Raw genomic sequence first — 18,943 nt, forward strand, 5'->3', positions numbered from 1 at the left:
ACTTTTTGTTAGAGAGGCTTCTCTTTTCAGATAGTGGTGACCACTGGGATGATCCAAAGGCACCATAGTGCTGCAAAGAAGTTACAGAGGAGTATTTTGCACTGAAATACCTCTATTAAATCTTTCAAGGCTGAGGGTCCATTGTGGAAGAGGTGGCAGAAAAAATGTAAGAGCCAAAGGAAGGGTAGGACTGCTTACAATGCAATCATCCAGACAGAAATTGGCCTAGGACCTTTCAGTGCTAGCACTACCTTCGCAAGACCCTCATAGTTGGAGAAAAAGATGACATCAAAATAAAAGAGACTAGTGTAGTGGGGGGATATGATGGAGGGTGGATTTGTGAAGGGGAAAGTGACGGGTGGGGGAAGGAATTATCATGGTTTATTGTATGTAATTATGGAAGTTGTCAGTAAAAAAAAGTTTTTTAAAAAAGACAGCTGGTAATTCACCAAGTATACTTGTTCCTTGAAGAAAGCTAGGCCCCTCTATGGAGCAGCCAATCACCTTGCAGATACCCAATTTCTGCTTCCTGCTCAGGTTTTCTGTCAGAAGCTACTTTCTGAGGCCCTATTATGTGAAGACTGGGTTCTAGGTGCTGGGGAACAAAATCAAAGAGTTTCTACATGGAGCCTAGTAGAAGAGCCAACACAGCCCATAATAAATAACATTTGTATACCATCAGGAAACCCAGGAGCTGCCAAGAAGAATAGGGATGGTGTGATGGTTTATATTGACTATAAACTTGACAGGTCATAGAATCACCTGTGAGGAATTATGTAGGTTAGCCTGTGAGTGATTATCTTGATTATATTAAGATGGAGAGATTCACGTACCATTCCATGGGCTGGGTTCCTGAACTACATCAAAAGGAAGAGCTAGCTGAGCAGCAGCATTCATTGTTCTGCGCTGCTTCCTCACTGTGGGCTAAAGTGACCAGCCCCTGCCACCATGCCTTCGCTGCCATGATAGACTGTAACCTAGAACTGTGAGCCGAAATAGACCCTTCCTCTGTTAAGCTGATTTTTGCCAGATCGCCAGTAACAAGAAGGTAATCATCACAAGGGGTAAGGAGACAGTAAGTGATGATACAACTTTAGATGGAATAGCTATTTCTGGGGAGGCCACATTTGAGCAGAGGCCCAAGGAAGAGTTGCATTAAGCTGGGCAGAGTTGCAGGCAACAGCGAATGCAGAGGCCCTGTGATGGTACCTGCTGGGGACATGTTCAAGGGGTACTGATAAGTTGGGTGGGATGGGGTGAACCATGGGAAAGTAGAGATCATATGGGGCCTCATGAGGTCCATGAGAACTTCTGATTTTACTTCAAGAGCTCACATGGAAGGTTGTGGGGAGGGTTAAATGAAGGTAGGACAAGGTAGAGAGTCAGGGAGGAAGTAGGGAGTCAGTGAGATCAGAAAGGCAGGTGCCAGGATCAGAGTGTGATGCAGGTGGTTGGGGATGTGGGATTCTCAGTTTCTTATGAAGAGCTGAGAGGATTGGCTAGAGGGGTTATGAGTGGTAAGGGAAAGATGAGACAAGGTTGACCCCAAGATACTGTGACTGAAACCTGTGAGCAGAGCTGAGAAAGGGTTGAAGAATTCACCACATCACACTTGGCTGCTTTTGCTTCTCTCTCTCTCCCCTTCCCTCCCTCAATCCTGATGTGCCAGGTCACATAGCTAGCAAGGGTAGAGCATGGAGTGAATACACGTCACTCAGTCCCTGAGCTGTGTGTCATTCATTGATTAATGTGCCCTGAGCCACTGGCAAGCCTGGTGCTAGGACCACAGAAGGACCTGAATATCATTTAGGTCAGCCCCCTCAGTGATGAGGGGACCCAAAGATGGTATGAAAAAGAGCAGAAGCTGGAAGGTGCAGAGGCAGATAACAGGATCCAAAGCCTGCCTCTGGAGTTCTCAAGCCATATGCTCTTGGACAAATCCTGTAGGTTCTGCCTTGCTTTTCTCAGACATAAAATGGGAATAAGACTATTCATGTAAAAGTCTTAGTGAACAGTCAGATCTGGAACTCCTTTAGGGCTGGGGCTTATGGTTTAGGCTAGCAATCTTACCAGGAAATCAGCCCTGGAGCCTTGTCTTTGGATGCCTATGAAAGAAGTGGGCATTTTGCACCACCCTTCAGGTACTCCACCAGATCTACAAGGGAAGGCGCAGCTCAGTACACTGTTGGGCTGGCTTGGGTAGAGCCAGATCCCTCTAGCCTGAGAATAATGTTTAGGGTCTGACAATACTTTCCACCCCTGATGAGTTCGGGCAAGCTAGCTGCCTGCCCACTCAGCCCAGTATCTGATCATGGAAAGCATTAATTACCACATGACTCCCTCAGGGGCTTGTACAGTAATCTTTCACAGACCCTCAGCTTGGAAGCACCACTACCAACTCTGAGTGGGTACTTCTCTGCTCTGCTGCCCCCCTTGGGAGAGGACAGGATCCAGAGGGATGAGTAGACTGACCACCAGTAGGGAGGTTGGGGCTATGCTCACAAACAAGAACCATTCCAAGCTTCCTGGAGACATTGTTAGAAATACAAATTCTCAGAGCCTACCTGACACCTGAATCTGGTGGTGGGGCCCTGGGACCTGTGTTTTTAGTATTTTCAGGGGACTCTGGAACCTACTTAACTGAGAGATCACAGCTCTTGGAGTCTGTGGCTAAAGAGGGGCAAGGGGGCTGGAGAGCTGGCTTCGCAGTTAAGACACTTCCTTGCAAAGCCTAAAGACCTATATTCAACTCCCCATAACCTACATAAGCCAAGTGCTCATGGTAGTGCTTGCATCTGAAGTTTGTTTACAGTAGCAGAAGGTCCTGGCATGTCCATTCTCTTCATTCCTCCTTCCCTTCCTCTCTAATAAATAAAAATATTTTTAAAAAGAGGGGCAGGGCTGGAGAGATGGCTTATTGGTTAAGGAGCTTGCCTGTGAAGCTTAAGGACCCATGTTCGACTTTCCAGAAGATCCCACATAAGCCAGACACACAAAGGCGAGGCAAGCACAAGGTTGCACAAGCATCTGGTGTTCCATTGCAGTGGCTGAGACCCTGGTGTGCCAATTCTCTCTCTCTCTAAAAAAATAATTTAAAAAATAAAAAAGAGGGGACTATGTATTCCTGATTATAAAGTGGGGCAGCTTAAGCACAGGTTGGCAGAGATCTACCTTGAAAGGTAGACTATGCTGATTTCTCACCCCGTAAATTTAATATTTTTTTATTGAGAACTCACTGTTTACTGTAGAAGGCCATAGGGCTACAGCTTTTGGGAAAAAACAGTACTTATAGCCAATATTAACTTATTTAATTCTTTTAAGAAACCTCTTAGATAGGGTCCCATCATTATCCCAATCTGCACAAATGAGATGGGGGTCATGGAGGTGGTGATTTGTCCATGTCCAGTGTGAGAGTACTGAGCTTTGAGCCACCAGATCGGCCTCCAGAGCCCAACAACGAGTCTCTGGGCTGGACCCACTTTAGGGAGATAGGCAGTAAGGATCTCAGTACTGGCACACAGCATGTGCTATGAAGACAAAGTGCAGAAGAGATTCGGCATCTTGGGGGAAGGAGTGGGGTGACTAACAGGACAGCTGGCAGGGGGCTCTGAGGTGGGCCTGGGAGAAGGGGTTCTCCCAAAGATTTAGCATTATCAGTTACAAAATGAGGGAGTCATCAATACCCCTCCCAGGTGTGACATGAACATGTCACAAGAACAAGCCCATAAAACAGTAGATGTTAAGCAATATGGATTTTTTTGGAGAACTGAGTTCAAATCTTGTTTTGTCCAGACACCCAACAGTTGTGTGTCTAAGGCAAGTCATCCTATGTCTCTGAACCTACAAAATGGGAATGACAGCACCTATTCCCCCACAACTGAGAGGGGCTGCTGTGAACCTTGGAGATGTCCCTCCTGAGGGTCAGAGAGCACAGCAGGGCTGGTCAGGCCCCTCCCTGCCCCGCCCCCCATCATCACAGTAGCTTCCCTCCAGGCCAGCTGGTGCCTGGTCCAGGCGCTCATGCTGCTTTTACTCTTATTATTCTGGCTCAACAGCTGAGGCCTCCCATTCTAAAGGGCTCCTCTTGCCCAGAAAAATAGGTCGTTGGCAGCTCCAGCCTCCTGACAGGCCCCACACAAGGCAGCCTGGCGGGCTGGCCTGCTGATGCTGGCCCAGGGCTATGGGAAGCAGAAACAAGTGTAGGCAAAGCTATGCCAGCACAGGGTCCCTGCAGGCCCCAGCATGCCCTGGCAGAGTGGTCCTGGTCAAGTTGGTTTCTGTGTGGACTTGCTCCTCACCTCTGGACACTCAATGGGTTGTTGGAACTTACTAAGTAAGGGCTCAAGGGTGGAAAGGCCTGGCACATGCAAGGATGACCTTACCACTCCAGAAGAGCCCAAAACCAGGTACTTCCTACTGCTGTTGCATTCATATCCACGCCACTAGTGACCCCTTGAATCAGGACTGACCTTGTTATTTCTATTTCACAGGCTGAGGCAAACTCAAAGTAAATAAAGATGACTAAATAAATAAATATAACAATTGCTCAAGTTGCAAAAGTGAAATGAGCAGTTTTAGCTTTGAAGCTCCTGAACCATCCCTCCTTTGCTCACTCAAATCCTTTTCCAGCAATTCCCTCCCAGTAGGGAAGGGGTGGGACCAGTTCTGCAGTGGTTAAAGGATCCCTGCCTGTTGAGTGAGGAATTGTGAGAAGGGCACACATACATTTTGAAATAACACTGGCCCCTTAGATTCCCTCACCAGCATTCCTGGCCCTTCCCTGTTTTTCTGCCTGCAGCACAGATCCCTGCCTGACAGAAGAAACATTTCCCCTGATGGTCTGTTTCTCCTACTATAGTGTCAGTTCCTTGAGCACAGGGACTTTGTCTGGTTTGTTCTTACTGTTCTTACCAGTGACCACATCCTCACTGCCTAGCACACTGCACGGTACATAGTAGATGCTTAATGTATACTGGAAAGTGCTAGAATGAGTGACATCCAGATGAGGCATCTAAATTTTAACCAAGGCAGCTCAGACCAGCTGCTATTCACATCAATTATCTGTCATCTCTCTATGTGACTCAGGCAGGCTGTACCCTGCCACTTCATTTATCCATCTGCCCAGGGGTCTCAGTGGCCCTCAGTACCAATGGGTGGGTACAGGTGATTTTTATATAAACAGAAGTCACCCCCCCCCACCTTGGGGGAGGCTATGAAGGACACTGTGTTGAGAAGCCCTGTTGCATGCCTCTGCCAAAGGTACTATATATATAAATAGCAGGTGGTGCAATTATTATTCTTCCTAATCCCCTACTTCCTAATCCCAGGCAGGTCTGTCTGCTACAAAAGCCTAGGGCAGTAGGCTCTGGCTCCTCCCACTCCAGGTGGATTCTGGTGCTGAATTTTTGCAGGGCCTCACTGGTCACCTTCATAGTGGTGCCAGGAGTAGCTGAAAGAGTCAGAGACTCTCCCAGTGGCCTACCTCCAATGCTAGGACCACCCCAGATGTTTCCTGCCTGACACTCTTATTCCACACTCACTTTCCTCCATCACACCCTCACTCACAGTGGCCTTTTGAACACATAAATCAGACATGGTGTGTCCTTCCTGAAACCCTCCTGTGGTTCCTATCTGCAGAATAAGTGGAGGCTTTTCTCTTGGCCTTTGTGATGGTTAATCTCAGTGGTCAATTTGGATCTAGAATCACCTAGGAGACAAATCTCTGGGCATGTCTATGCAGGAGTTTCTAGATTAGGTTAATTGAGGTAGGAAAATCTATCCTATCTGCCTTTGGTATCCTTTCATGGGCTGGACTAAATCAAAAGGAGAAAGCCAGCTGAGAACAAGCATCCCTTGATCTATCCTGTCTGCCTGCCAGCAGAATCAATGGAACCTGTTCCTGCCACAATGCCTTTCCCTGTCTTGATGGACTGCGTTCCCTTGAACTGTAAGCGGAAATAAACTTTTCTTCCCTTATGTTTCTTTGTGTTAGGTATTTGGTAATAGCAATGAGAAAAACAACTAATACAGCCTTTGAGGCCTCCTAGCTGAATCCCTCCAGACATGCTAGCCTCTGGACCCCTTTATCTTCACTTTGTTATTTGCTGCCCTTACCTAAATGGGACACACACACACAAACCTACCTTACACGAATGGATCTTGTGTGTTAATTCTACTTGCCTAGCCTTGTCTTCTCTACTAGTATGTGAATTCCTCCAGGACAGATTTCTGTTGTAATCCTTCAGACCCAAACAAATGCAACTTTTCTGTTCTCCCAGTGCTGCCTGGAACCCTGTGGGTCCCCACAGACTGTTGTTAAACACTTATTTATCCAAGATTGTCCCTACTCTTAGTACACTAATAGCCTCTTTTTAAAATGCAGTGCAAACATCAGCTCATGAAACCCTCCCAATAGCCTTTCTAGATTGATGCTCCCCTTGACCTTGTTTCCTAGGAGGCTGAGGACAGAAGCATCTTTCTCTGAGTCAACAGCCTGTAAGTTGTGGGCAAAGGATGAACCAAGGAGGCTAGTCGCTGTGCTAGGCAGTTGCTCCCTGGCAGAAAAGCAGAACCAGGCATTTATTTGACCAGGGTGCCAGAGCAGGGGTGCCATGATGTAAAATGCTTTTAACCTAGGCTTGGAGGAGGCAAAGTGCCTTCCTCTCTGGGCCTCAACATCCTCTACAATTATGGGCTGGGCCTGCTTCTACTTTGTTCCATTATGTCCCTCAACTGCCATGGTGGGGAGGGAAATAGATTTTCTCTTAGTTTGCTTCAACCCAGAAACTGCCATTATTGGAGAGTCTTGATTCCCATCTTCTGTCTCCTGGAGAGCCTTCTTCTGTAGAGGGCCAGAGCACTGATAGTGGCTGCTCCTGCAACATCACTCCCTGAAGGAAAGACAGAGCTAGGTTACACAGTCTGGGAGGCTCTGTCCTCTGGGATTCCAGGCCTCTGGACTCAGCTCTCTCCTGTCATCTCCCTCAGACTGTCATGTTCCTAGAGCCTGAGCCTTCAGGTGCTCCTCTCCCAGCACAGCTCTGCCTGGGTCTTCTCCACCCTCAATCTGCCCTCCCTGATGGGGAGGCCCTGGCCGAAGACCTCCTTCTGGGGGCAAGGCTCCCCATTCTCCTTTTGCCACAGCCCCCTTCCCGCTCTTCTCCCCCAGCGCCTCTTTGCCAGGCAGCACTGAAGTCCTTCCTACACACACGCTATTTTTGTACCAACACTCTCTCCTTCCTCTCCCCCTTCCCCCTGAATTCACTTCCTGCTTTGGCTGCACCACGAGCTCCGAAAGACTTGGGCCCCTCTGGCCCGCACCCACCCGCCCTCAGTCGGACCTTCTGCTCGGGGACCAGCGCCAGGGCCACCGGGGAGGGGACAAAAGGCAGCCCTCTCCGTCTTCTCCTCGGCCCGCTGCTGCGCCCTCGCCGCTTGAAGCCCCTCGGCCCCTCTCCCGCTCTCCCCGGGCGGCGGGAGGCGGCGGGCCGGGGCGGCCGGCCGCAACTTCCCCAGTCCACCTTAAGAGGAGGATGTAGCAGCCCGCGGCGCCCGCCATAGGAAAACAAGTTTGCGCGAAGTGAGCGCGGCGGGCCCGGGCGCTCCCACCACTCGGCGCCCGCACCGACCCCGAGCGGGCGGCGTCGCGGCCCGGCTCGCGGGCCTCGGCGGCGCGGGAAGGGGCGGCGGCGGGGGGGCGGGGCAGGGGCGCTCGGCCGGCCGCCCTCGCGCTGGCCTCGCGGGCGCCTCCGCTCCGCGCGCCGCCCCGCGCTCGCTCTCCCCGCCCGCCCTCGCCCGCCGCCCGCCGCCCGCCTCCCAGTCTCGCTCTCTGCCGGGCTCCCTTGGGGCCCTTGCTCTCTCCCGCCGGCCCAGGCTGCGCGTGTCGCGCGCTCGGGGTGGCTGCGGGCTCCGCGTCCGGAGCTCGGGAGCGGGGTGTGCAGCGAAGCCGGCGGCGGCGGCGGCCCCGGGCAGCGTTCGGGCGGGCTGGGAGGGGGAGGGGACCTCAGTCATTTCCCCGCTCCGGCCCGCGCCGCCCGCCCGCCGCCCGCCGCCCGCCGCGCGCACTCACCTCCGCTCTCCCTCCTTGCTCCGCAGCCGCGGCCCATGGAGCCCGCCGGCCTGGTCCCCGGCCGCCTCGGGCCGCTGCTCTGCCTGCTGCTCGCCGCGTCCTGCTTCTGGCCAGGTAAGCACCCCAGTCAACCCCGCTGCCCTCCCCAAACTGCGACCCCAGGCCTCGCGCTCTATCGTCCTTCTAATGTGGAGAGCTGTAACCTGGGTTACAGATGCAGAAACTGAGGCCAGAGAGGGCCAGCCACTTGGCCAAGGTCACACAGCTCGTGATAGGAGTCAGGGGAGAACTCTCCCTATGAGTGTCTATTCCTGTGGACTTAATTGTGTGGTCTTGAACCCGCAGGGACACCGGGATGAGAGGGTTCACTCCAACCCCTCCCTGCCCAGTCTAATGGGGGAAGCAGGCCAGCGGTGGCTTTCAGAACAGAGTGCCTGGCTACCCCAGCAGCTCTGTCTATAGATTTCAGCTTTATAGACTGTGACTTGGAGCTCAGAGAGGGTGGGGGCAGAGGTCTTTCCTCTGCACTGACCGGAATGAAACAGGCTGTTGGAATGAAGGAAGAGTGAGCTCTCCCTCTCGTTAGTGTGTGTGGGGAGACCCGGTATGTCTCTCTGCATCATTAGACCCTGGGGTAAACAGATGGATTGTCTTGTGGTGGCACAGCCTCCCCCTCGATAGCCTCCCTCCTTCCCTCCAGTTCTGGCTCCCCCCCCCCCAATCCTTCTGCTGAAGGAAGCTTCCAGCAGCTCCCTGCAGTTGTTCAGGTGCTCTGTTACCTGTGGCTCTGAGCTTGCCTTTTTGTTGGGCTACGTCAAACATCTGGCTGTCTCCAGCAGGCAAGCTCTGAAGGCTACTGTGTGTTCGCCAAGAGGTGAGGTCACCATTCAGGAGTCTTGCATCTTTTGCAAGACCTTGGGTCTCCTGGGTGTGAAGGCATTAAAGGAGTGAGAGAACAGAGAGCTCGCCTAAGGCTTCTGGGAAGGTGTGTTATGGGGAGCTTCTTTTTGCAAGAAGGCAAAGATGGCATCAGTATCCCTCCATTTGCCTGGAGCCTGGTAGCCATCTGATACCAGCGAGGGAGAGAGAATCAGCTGAGTGGATGGAAGATGGGGGTGGCCATCAGCTCTCTGGGACTTGCAACTTCCCCTGAGCCCCAGGAATCCAAAAGGCGCTCCCACTCCACTCCCAGTTCTTTTCAGTTACTGTTGAGTCCTTGCTGGGTTGACTGAGCACCTATGAGGGAAAAAAAGCCTCAGTCCTGCCCTGCCATTCTCCGTGCTTGGAAACACACACACATCTCTCCAAAGTGCTGAATTTCTGATCCCAAGTTAATTTCTAAACATGTGTTCCAGACCCTTCTCTGAATAGGACCCTGTGGTTCAGTTCCTGGCAAATGAGTGATGATGCTGATTAACAAGTTCAGATAGGCAGCCTGCCCTTCCTGGGTGCTGTACAGGATTGCCAGCACCTTTCCTATGAGCATATACTCACCCACCTCACCTATAAAAACAATCTATAAAATGGCAAAGATTGGGCCATAAAACTTCCGTTCCAATTCATTCAGCATCAATAACCTGAAAAAGTGGGGGCAGTGGTGGGATCCACATTATATTGGAAGTAAATAAATCTTAGGAGGTGAGCATGAGTTCTTTGGTGAGGGTGGTGGGGAAGGAATGGCCATTCAGCTTCAGCCTCCCAATATCCTTCACTGTCTGTCTGCTGGGATCCTGGTCATTCCCTGGAACTGGGCATGGAATTTACTTGGCTTGGCTGGAGAAGGGAACTTCCAGCATCTGCTGGCCTCTGTCTCCATTGATCAGGACATGGAATTTACAACAAAGCAGAAGAGGGGCAGGATGGAAGGGCAGGAAGGTAGAAGAAGGCAGTTGTCCAATTTTCTAAGAAAATGAGTTTGTTCAAGAGAGAAACCCAAATGTCAGCTTGGGAAGATGGCTTTGGATTGAATGACTGCGAGTGTCTCAGGCAGAACTGCCATCCTGGGAGGTCACATGATTACTGGGCTTCACATGATCACTCTTTGGGGTGAAGGGAGCTGGTCATGTGAATTACTGGCTGGGGGAGTCAGGGGAACAAGTTTCTAAAGAAACTTGCATGCAGCATAAATGCTGCCCAAAGGAAATTCTAAAAAGTTCCTATGAAGTCATCATGGCTTCTTGGAGCCCATACGGGGGCTGACGACACTCCTCTGAGGGAGATGGGGACACGGGCAGCTGGAGCCCTCAACCTTTGAGACATTTGCAAAGACTCACCCGAGCCCTCAGATGAACTCCTTTGCTCTGAGCAGGAGGCAGCCAAGCCAGGTTGGGTTCCAGCTTTAGGAGGCAGAGGTGCCCTGCAGTGAACCTGTGTTCCTTGAATAGAATGTGGCATGCTGGTAGCCCCTCTGTACTTTCCTAGGTGGTTCTCGCTTCCTCTTTCATAGGAAAAGAAGGGGTGGGAGGGGGTTGACTCTGATGACATGGCTCTTGGAAGGCCCCTTGAAGCTGTGGTGTTCTCTGGGTACTTTGTGGCTGTTAATTATCCCTTTGCTAATCCTGTGGAGACACATGAGCTGATTCATTCCTTAGTCTGCAGTCACTCAGCATGTATGAAGTCCTGATGATGTGTTGAGAGAGGGAGAAGAGCCTGTGTTTATTAACTGCTAATTGCATTGAGGGCCCAGTGCTTATCTGCAGAATCTCATTTGTCAATCATGGACCCCTTGGCTTTTCCCCAATTTACAAATGAGAAAAATTGAGTCAAAAACGGGAACCAACTTGTCCTAGGAGTCAGTGGTAAGGGAGTTGGGATTCCTGCTCTGTGGCTTCTAGGGGGAGAAATTAATTACTTAATCAGGACTATGCAGGCCGTGCTGGAGGGTTAAGAGGAGCAAATCCCTGATGTTTGGGAGAGTTATAGGAGGGCTTCTCTGGGAAGAAGCTTCTGGCTGAGTTGTGAGCATTGGGTGCTGAACAATAGCAGCTCCTTGGTCTCACAGATGACTACACATCAGTGATATGGCTTCTATAAGAACCCCCCACCCCCATCTGGGCTGCTGAGTTCTGGGCCCCCAGTGCTGGAATGTTCCTCCTTGAATCTTCCCCATGCCCTTTGCAACAGATGGAGAGGGGGCGGGAAAGAGGGAGTCTGAAAGTGTTGTATGGATCCCACACACACCAGCTTGCTGCTTCCAATGGCTCTGTGCGACAGGTTATTTCTTACTTGTATTCTTGGGTTGGTAGGAGCCCTCCCCACCATTCTTCTTCTTCTTCTTCTTTTTTTTTTTAACATGCGCTCAGACTTCTGGCCTTTCAACACAACTCTGATCATACCACTTCCCTAGCTCCAAAATGATAAGCTCTTGGTCCAGGTTTTCTTTTAAAAACAAAATATAGCAGAGCCTAGGTGTCCCTCACAGACCTTGTTTCTGGCAACATGTGTGCCACCAGGCTGACCTGTGAACATGCTGCAAAGTAGCAGGGCTTCCTCCCTACAACACCTAAATCTGGCTAGCCACTCAAGCACATTCACACCCAAGAGACCCACTGAGTTCTTTTTTGGGAGACTGCTGAGTTGGACCGGATTTGTTCCAGTGGAACCCAACCATGTGAACAAGAGGCATTTGATTTGTAGAACATCTCTTAACATAGCCTAACCCAGTTCAGGTCTTGGACAAATTCATGCCCTTAACTAGCCATTTATCTCTACACCTTTGCCTCTGATGTTCCTACCGTCATAAACGTCATCCTTCCAGGCTTGCCATACTTGCCCCCTGATCCTCCCCTAGGGTTTTATCTGTCCCTTTCTGAGGCTTCTTGTTACTTCTTCCTTGTTTTGTGACGAAGTGCATTGCATGTTTAACACTCAAATAAGCTTAAGCTTCTGCAGATGTATGGCTACTTAGTCTCTCCACACAGACACAGCATGGCCTAGTGCTAAGACAGCACCAAAACTCTACATGTCAGGCCTGGCCCTGCCACCTACTTGGACAATTTACGGAACTTCTCAGTTTTCTTTTCTGTAAAGTAGGGGTCCTATGAACATGTCTCTCTCAAGGAGTAAGTTAATTAATGCAAGCTCACATGATGCTTGAAGTATGGCTGGTATATACTCAGCACTCAGTAAGTAACAGCTCTTGGGCAATCATTGTTTCATCCTGTTTTGACTTGCTCATTTATAAAATTGTGATAGACTTTCATAACGTACCAAGCACAACTCCTACACACAGTAGGCTTTCAGAAAAGAAGGGCTGTGAGCGAGTATCAGTTTGGCCCAGCATGCCATTTTCCCCTGAAGTTTTCTGCTGTTGGGGGATAAAGAGAAAAACAGCTCCCTGATTTAATTGTCTGTGGGCCCAGCCATCCTCTAGTGTCTCCCTCTGGACTCACAGGTCTGAGACTGTGGCCTCTTAGTCTTGGAAAGCTGGCGGAGCCTGGGACCTCCTCACTACCACAGCCAGAGAAGGGGGCTGGAAGAGCCCACCGTGAGTGGCCTGTGGTCTAGGCCAAGCCTTTTAAAAACTGGTGTGTGCTGGCCTTTGCCACTGTGAAAGCCAGAGTTCTGACAGGGTCTTGAAGGCTATGAGAAAGTAGTAATCATGCTCATAGTGCTCGGCACTGGTGTGTGTGACCCCAGTGGGTCTCAGAACTACCCTGGTAGTGCACACTGCCACTGATCACCTGACCCACCAACCAGTGAGGAGAAGAGGCTGGTCCAGGGCCATGGTGTCAGCATGAGGTGGACACACCAGGTTAGTCAGCTAGCTGCAGAGCCTGCCCTGTTAGTTTTCCCACCATTCTTTAGACCTCTCTCAGCCTTGCTGGCAGATAGGGAGAATGATGCCAGGGTTGCTGCCATCCTGCTCTCTGGATGCTTTTCTTATGTTTCTGTTGATCAGTGTAAACTCCAGGAGGTGGAGACAGCAGGTGTTACCAAGAGGTGTTTGCATCCCCATGTTGGAAAGGGAAGCATCTCCTGTGATAGCCAGTGCTGTCTTCCTTTTCGCTCCAGGGTTCCTGGCCCTGGCCGGATGTGACTTCCTTGCCTAGTGTCTTGCCAGGCCTGTGTTCAGGTTGCTGTGGAACAGCAGAAATGGGAAATGAACAGCATGGTCCTTTATGTCTGGAGGATTTCCTGGCACATCTGTTTGGAGTATGGAGTTGTTAGAAGCTGCAGATCAGTGTAGAGCTTAGGATGTCAGGTGCTGGGATCAGAGGAGATCAGAAGTGGGAGCGAGCAGACACCGGGAGAGATGGCGAGAGAGAGAGAGAGAGAGAAGTAGAGAGAAAGAGAGAGAATGAGTGTGTGTGTATGTGTGTGTGTGTGTGTGTGTGTAGGGAAGGGGGGGACCATGATGGAACTGTCTCTACTCCCTTTCTCCAAGCTGACCATGCACATCCTCCAGAAATGGAAGCCTGCGGTGACAGAGAATATTCAGCGCACATGTGCTTGCCATGGACTGGGCCCTTAACACATGTTAGCTCTTGCATATCCTTCCATTTTGAAATTTCCAAACAGGCAAAACATGAGAAGGAATGATGTAATGGTCTCAGCCTTGATGCTGATCAGCTGTCTGCCATTCTTGTCTTTCCTGGCCTCACTGTGATGTGAGGAAGCATAGGGAATGTAGAACCGAGAATACTGGATACAGCCATTCCCCATGGGTGCTCAAATCCCATCTCTTCCCATGTACTGCTGTTTGATGCAGCAAGCCAAACAGCATAAATCCTTCCCCATTTTACAAATAGGAAGAGTGAGCCTTTCCAAAGCCAAACTGGGCTCCCTCCAAGGCCAGTTGGCTTGGGAGAATTAAAGCTAAGATCCAAGCCTACTCTTGGTCTACTCTTGATCACTTTGCTGTCCTTATTAGGGTTGTTTTAATCATAAAGATTCAACAAATATTTTTGAGCATGTGGTAGAGGCCAGTAGATGGAGCAGTTACTATGTTTATATACTGCTATGTATATAACTACATAGTTACTATGTTTAATAATATAGTTACTACAGGTTCTTGGAGATGTAATTGTGAACAGGATAAGCAAAACCACCTGCTCTGGTGGAGCTAATGTTCTAGTGAGAATGGAAAAGTAAACCCCAATGAACACATTAGCCCTTTTGTTTCCTAGCTGTTTCACTACTTGTTTCATTGCTTCAGATCTCTCTCCTCCACTAGGCTGTGGGGGAGTGGGGATAATGCCTGGTTTGATATCTGGTTTATTTACCACTGGTCGCCCAGCACCTGGTGCACAGTAGGTGGGTTAATCCACATTGGTGGAATGGAGGAACAAAGTGGGTACAACTCCCCTTTAAAGAGGAGGCTAGGAGCTATGAGGTTGCACAGGCAAAGACTGTTCCTCCAACTGCCACGTAGTCACCTTTGTGGCCTGAACTAAGACTGTCCATCTCATCATGTTAAGGTCCTAGGAAGCACAACAAGTCCATAACTCAAGCAGCCTCAGAGCTTGTGTTTAAATCCTAGTTGCATAGACTCACCCATTTCAGACTCCAGGATGGCTAGTGGACTGATGACTGCAGGCAACTGCTAGGAGCATGGTGTGGGAAGGGCTGCACACTCTGGGTTCAGAGTAGGTTGGGAGGACCCCACTCTAGTCTGCTTTCCCTAAGGGTCATTATAAAGCAAGGCAGTCTGGTGGGGAGTGGTAAGGACAGACAGACAGATGAGGGCAAGTCAGAGCACTTGGATACCCCATGGCCTTCAACAAGATGTTGTTCTCCCTGTGCCTCAGTCTGGTACTTGAAGTAGAATGACTGCCCTGTCCTGCTGGGTCCCTGCAGAGGCTCCAGACTTGAGGCCTATCCCACTCAGGGAGGATTGTGTTTGTTAGGCATCTTTACAGTCTTGTTACAGTCTATCCTCATAATATAATTTGGGGCTCCAAAGGGCAAGGGAGTCCCCACTCACTTGGACCTGCTAACAGGCAGGCTGAAGCCCTCTGAAGGAGAGGCTTGGCTGGGAGATCAGTAAGTCTTTCCCAGTTGTGGTACCTTAGCTGTCTAGCATGCCTGTCTCATCCTATGTCTACTCGTCTGGTAGGGGAGGCCATGCCAGGGACACTCACTGTGAGCTCATTTGCAAGTCAGAACCCAGCATGTGCCCCTTTCTGGCTGAAAATGGGGCAGACTTTTTTTTGTTTCCTGCTCTGAACCTCTAGCTTCCCATCTGCAGATTGGACCCACTATCACAGTCTTATTATTTGTTTCTCCCCCATACAGGGACTGTAGAGGGTTAAGAAAATCCAGCCATGGAAAGTGCTTAGAGAGCTGCACAAGCTCAATGGAAGAATCAGTGAACAGAAGTTGTCTTCTGCTGGCAGCAGAGTGCACAAGAACCTTGGCAAATGTTGTTTGATAAATGCATGTTGCTTTTAAGGGGGCCTTTATGTCAGTTGGGAATATGTGTGCACATCCTTGGCAGCCAGCAAATGCAGAAGCCTGAGCTGCAGGCCCTGTCTTGGGAGAAGCACTGGCATAGGGTGGTGCCTGGCTCCCATGCTTATGATCTGCCTCCTGGGCTCCATGTCTTCATCCAGAGGATGCTCACCTTGCAGGCCTGTCCAGTCTGCCTGTTGCCTGAGAGGCCATGCTGGGCAGCAGTAGAACCTGTCTCAGAGCAAGTCAAAACTGGAGATTGGGAGGAGGTGACTGGGCTCCTGCCTCTCTGGACCTCACATAATCATAATTGCTCTGAAAATTGGGGAGGTGGCAAGAAGGTCCATAGAGGTTGCCGAGGCATCAAGATAAGTGTTTGTGATGGTAGTGACCTCTGTGAGCTCTCCAAGCAATTTCTGCTCACCAGAGGCCCATCAGAGTTCAAAGGAAAATCATAGTGCATGTGTGTTTACAGTTCTTTCCCTGCCACTGTGCAAAGAGATTTGGGCCACAAGTATTTCTCTGTCACCTCCAGGTTCCATCTGAACTTAGCTACTGCTCATTGGAATCACTGGCCCTGTGCTAACCTGCACAGGTCGTTCGTGGAGTGGTCTCATGCATAATGTTAAGCAGAAAGAATCCTTAGCTATTCCAGCTTAAGGACCTGGTCATATGTTGTCCCCTTCGCCTTTAAATACTCAACTGCATGGGGATAGCTGCCTGCCCCAAGCACTTACTCTGTCGAGTGTAGCACTAAGCTAGTTTGCCAAGCTAGTTAAAGCATACTAGCCCATTCTATCTTTAGCATACACCCAACACCACCGTCATTCCCATTCTACAAAGGAAGACAGAGGTCCAGAGGAGTTTGGACACTTCCTGGGGTCCATGGAGGATGAGAATCCAAACCAAAGCATAACATTCAGCAAATGCTCTGATCCTGAGGGAGGAAACTGAGTCCCTGCTCTCAAAGCACTTATAAGTAAGTATAGGGCAGAGAATTGGACACTGAAAGCATCAAGTAAATGTTCAGTATGTCGAGAGGTAGGTGAAATGTAAAAAAAAAAAATCAGACCAAGAGACATGGGCGGGGGAGTAAGTACTATTTCTTAAAGGTGGCCAGGAAAAACCTATTAGATAGGCTTGAGGGAGAGGAGGAGCCAGGTGTCTAGACATACAAGAGAAGAGAGTTCTGGACACATGAAATGAAAGTACAGAGGCTCTATGGTGAGCAGAAAATCTGGTATGATTGTGAGTGAGCAAGGCTGTGGGGCCCTGAGGGCCATTATAAGTATAACAGAGAACCCAGAACACTAGGAGTCTTGGGAGGGGAAAAAAGGAAGGATGTTGCCCAATTGAGACTTAAAGATTGCTCTGGCTACAGAGAGATGAGGTGGAGAACAGGAGGCTGCTGATATAAGAGTGCAAGAGATGATGGTATGGGGGAGGTGTCAAGAGGAAGGCAGTATCCAAGCCATAGCTTGGAAGTTGAGCCACAGACCTACTAGTGGATGTGGTGGGACATGTCAGAGAAGGATCAGAAACCAACTGTGTGGTTCTCAGTCAACTCGCGTCATGGCAGAGCAGCACTCCTGAATAGGAACGGGGATGAGCCCTGCTTACTTACAAGTGAGGATATGGAAGCTTAGGGAAAAGGAACTTTGCCAAGTCATCACTATGGAGATATCACCCACTGGGATTGAGAGCTGGCCTCTGGCCCTAAGCCCAAGCTGGGCACTGTCTGGACACTTAGGAGTTTACTGAGACTCAGAGGCCATTAGGCATGTGACAGTGTATCCAATCCTCAGAAGTTGTTCAGAATGGAGGTAAAGCAGAGATACCTGCCTTTTGACAAGGACATGTGTCCCTGACTGTTTCTTCAGGGCAGGTGGTAACTCCTGTTACAATACAGGTACCTCCACCAATATGGGTCTGTCCAGTGGTGCAAGCAGAATGCTCATTGATGGCCTGCCCTTTAAATGCATACCTGAAGTCATCCTTCTGGTTGCCAGTTTAGCCCAGCTCCAAGTCATCCTCACTCCACTTTACTGTGAAGCACATTCCAAGCACTCTGCCCTAGTTCCAACACCTGATGGCCTTGCCTCACCTTTGCATCTTCGCTCATGTGGCTCCTTCTGGAATGCCTGCCTTCACCCAGCCTTTGTCAACCTCCAAAGCCTGGCTCAGGAGCCACCCCTCAGGGGCTGAAATCTTCCTGGATTCCTCCTCTTCTCTCTGAAGATCTCATCCATAAGCCGCCTTTTGTGACACTCATAATCCATTTTGTAGCTACTGCTTCTTCCCAGGATGCCCACAGAATAAACTGTTCAAGGCAAACCTGACTTCCTTGCTCCATGTCCTGTATATCTAGGACAACAGTGGCAGCAGAGGGAGCTTTAGGAAGTGGCATGAATGAATCATTCAGAGGAAACTGTTGCCTAGCCATGGCTGTCAGAGCCTTGGTCTCCTCACATGGGACTGTGGATCCACACAGCCATGCTGTGGGCCAGTCCCCTTCTGAACCCAGCCCCGGGCACTTTCTCCCTTGGTGCCCAGCTGGACAATTGTGAGATAGCCTGTTCGTCGTGTCTTTTGGCCAGCATATAGTCAACAGGTGCTCTGGAAGGTTATCTCCTCCTCTTCAGAGCAGCAGCCCTCCTGCCCCTCCTCTGGCCACCCATCATGAGCATCTCATTCTGCCTTCTCATCCAAGCCAGGCATATTCCCAGCTGCCACACTCATAAGGACAGGTTCACAGTCACAGAGAATGTGCAGACAGTGGTCCCTGGGCTCTGTTGCCCCTAAGTATTATACACATCCTCACCTGGGCACTCACTCTCCCACATGTGCCCATCTGCATAAACACACACCTGTGTACACACCATGCTATTTATGTGCATGCCTCGTTCAGGCTCTGTGCACATACTTACATGCACCCACACACTTGCTCACACCCTCAGATACTTCCCCACCAGGCCACTCACAGTTCATATACTCTCCTCCCATGGTTCACAGCCCCATGCCCTGTTTACTAGCTCCCCATTTGGACACACTCCTGTATGACACTCTTAACATGTTCTGTACATGTGCACCATCTATTCACATGTGGCTCACAGTCCACTTGTGCCCACCTAAATATATGGCGTGGATGTTTGTGCTCTGCACACTTGTGTATATACACATGTGTGTGTGTGTGCATGTGCTTTTGAGCACATTAAGCACATTGTTCACACATGCTTTTTTTTTTTTATTTTTTGGTGGTACTGGTGCTAAATATTGAATCCAGGCTCTTGACCATGCTACACAAAGCACTCTACAGTTGAGCTATGCCCCCAGGCCCTCACGTGCATACTTTCACACCTTGACCCCACTAAGCAAAGCACTTTACATCTGAGCCATGCCCCAGCCCTCATGTGCACACATTTGCACACATATCCATTAAGTCACAACCAGAAAGTACCAGAGATAGTACTGGTGAGGTGGTGT

At 50.0% G+C, this 18,943-nt stretch overlaps 1 protein-coding gene and 1 long non-coding RNA gene across 4 annotated transcripts in view; one reads left to right on the top strand and one right to left on the bottom strand.

Moving 5' to 3' along the window:
- Positions 1-6,535: 6,535 nt before the first annotated feature.
- On the bottom strand, positions 6,536-7,570 carry LOC123462803. Its single transcript, XR_006638535.1, has 2 exons — positions 7,341-7,570; positions 6,536-6,890 (listed from the first exon to the last, which is right to left on the bottom strand). It is a non-coding gene; the product is annotated as an uncharacterized LOC123462803 (long non-coding RNA).
- The window catches only part of Sirpa (signal regulatory protein alpha), a 49,799-nt gene continuing 38,156 nt past the window's right edge, over positions 7,301-18,943 (top strand). Inside the window, exons 1-2 of one of the 3 annotated variants that reach the window (XM_045156561.1) lie at positions 7,301-7,579; positions 8,095-8,182. In XM_045156561.1, the coding sequence (XP_045012496.1) occupies positions 8,104-8,182 (79 nt within the window). In that variant the 5' untranslated portion in view covers positions 7,301-7,579; positions 8,095-8,103. The remainder of the gene's footprint in view (positions 7,580-8,094; positions 8,183-18,943) is intronic. The other 2 variants (XM_012949421.2, XM_045156560.1) reach the window with 2 other exon arrangements.

The sequence above is a fragment of the Jaculus jaculus genome, chromosome 8 (genome assembly GCF_020740685.1).
Source record: "Jaculus jaculus isolate mJacJac1 chromosome 8, mJacJac1.mat.Y.cur, whole genome shotgun sequence".
In the NCBI taxonomy this organism is placed as follows: domain Eukaryota; kingdom Metazoa; phylum Chordata; class Mammalia; order Rodentia; family Dipodidae; genus Jaculus; species Jaculus jaculus.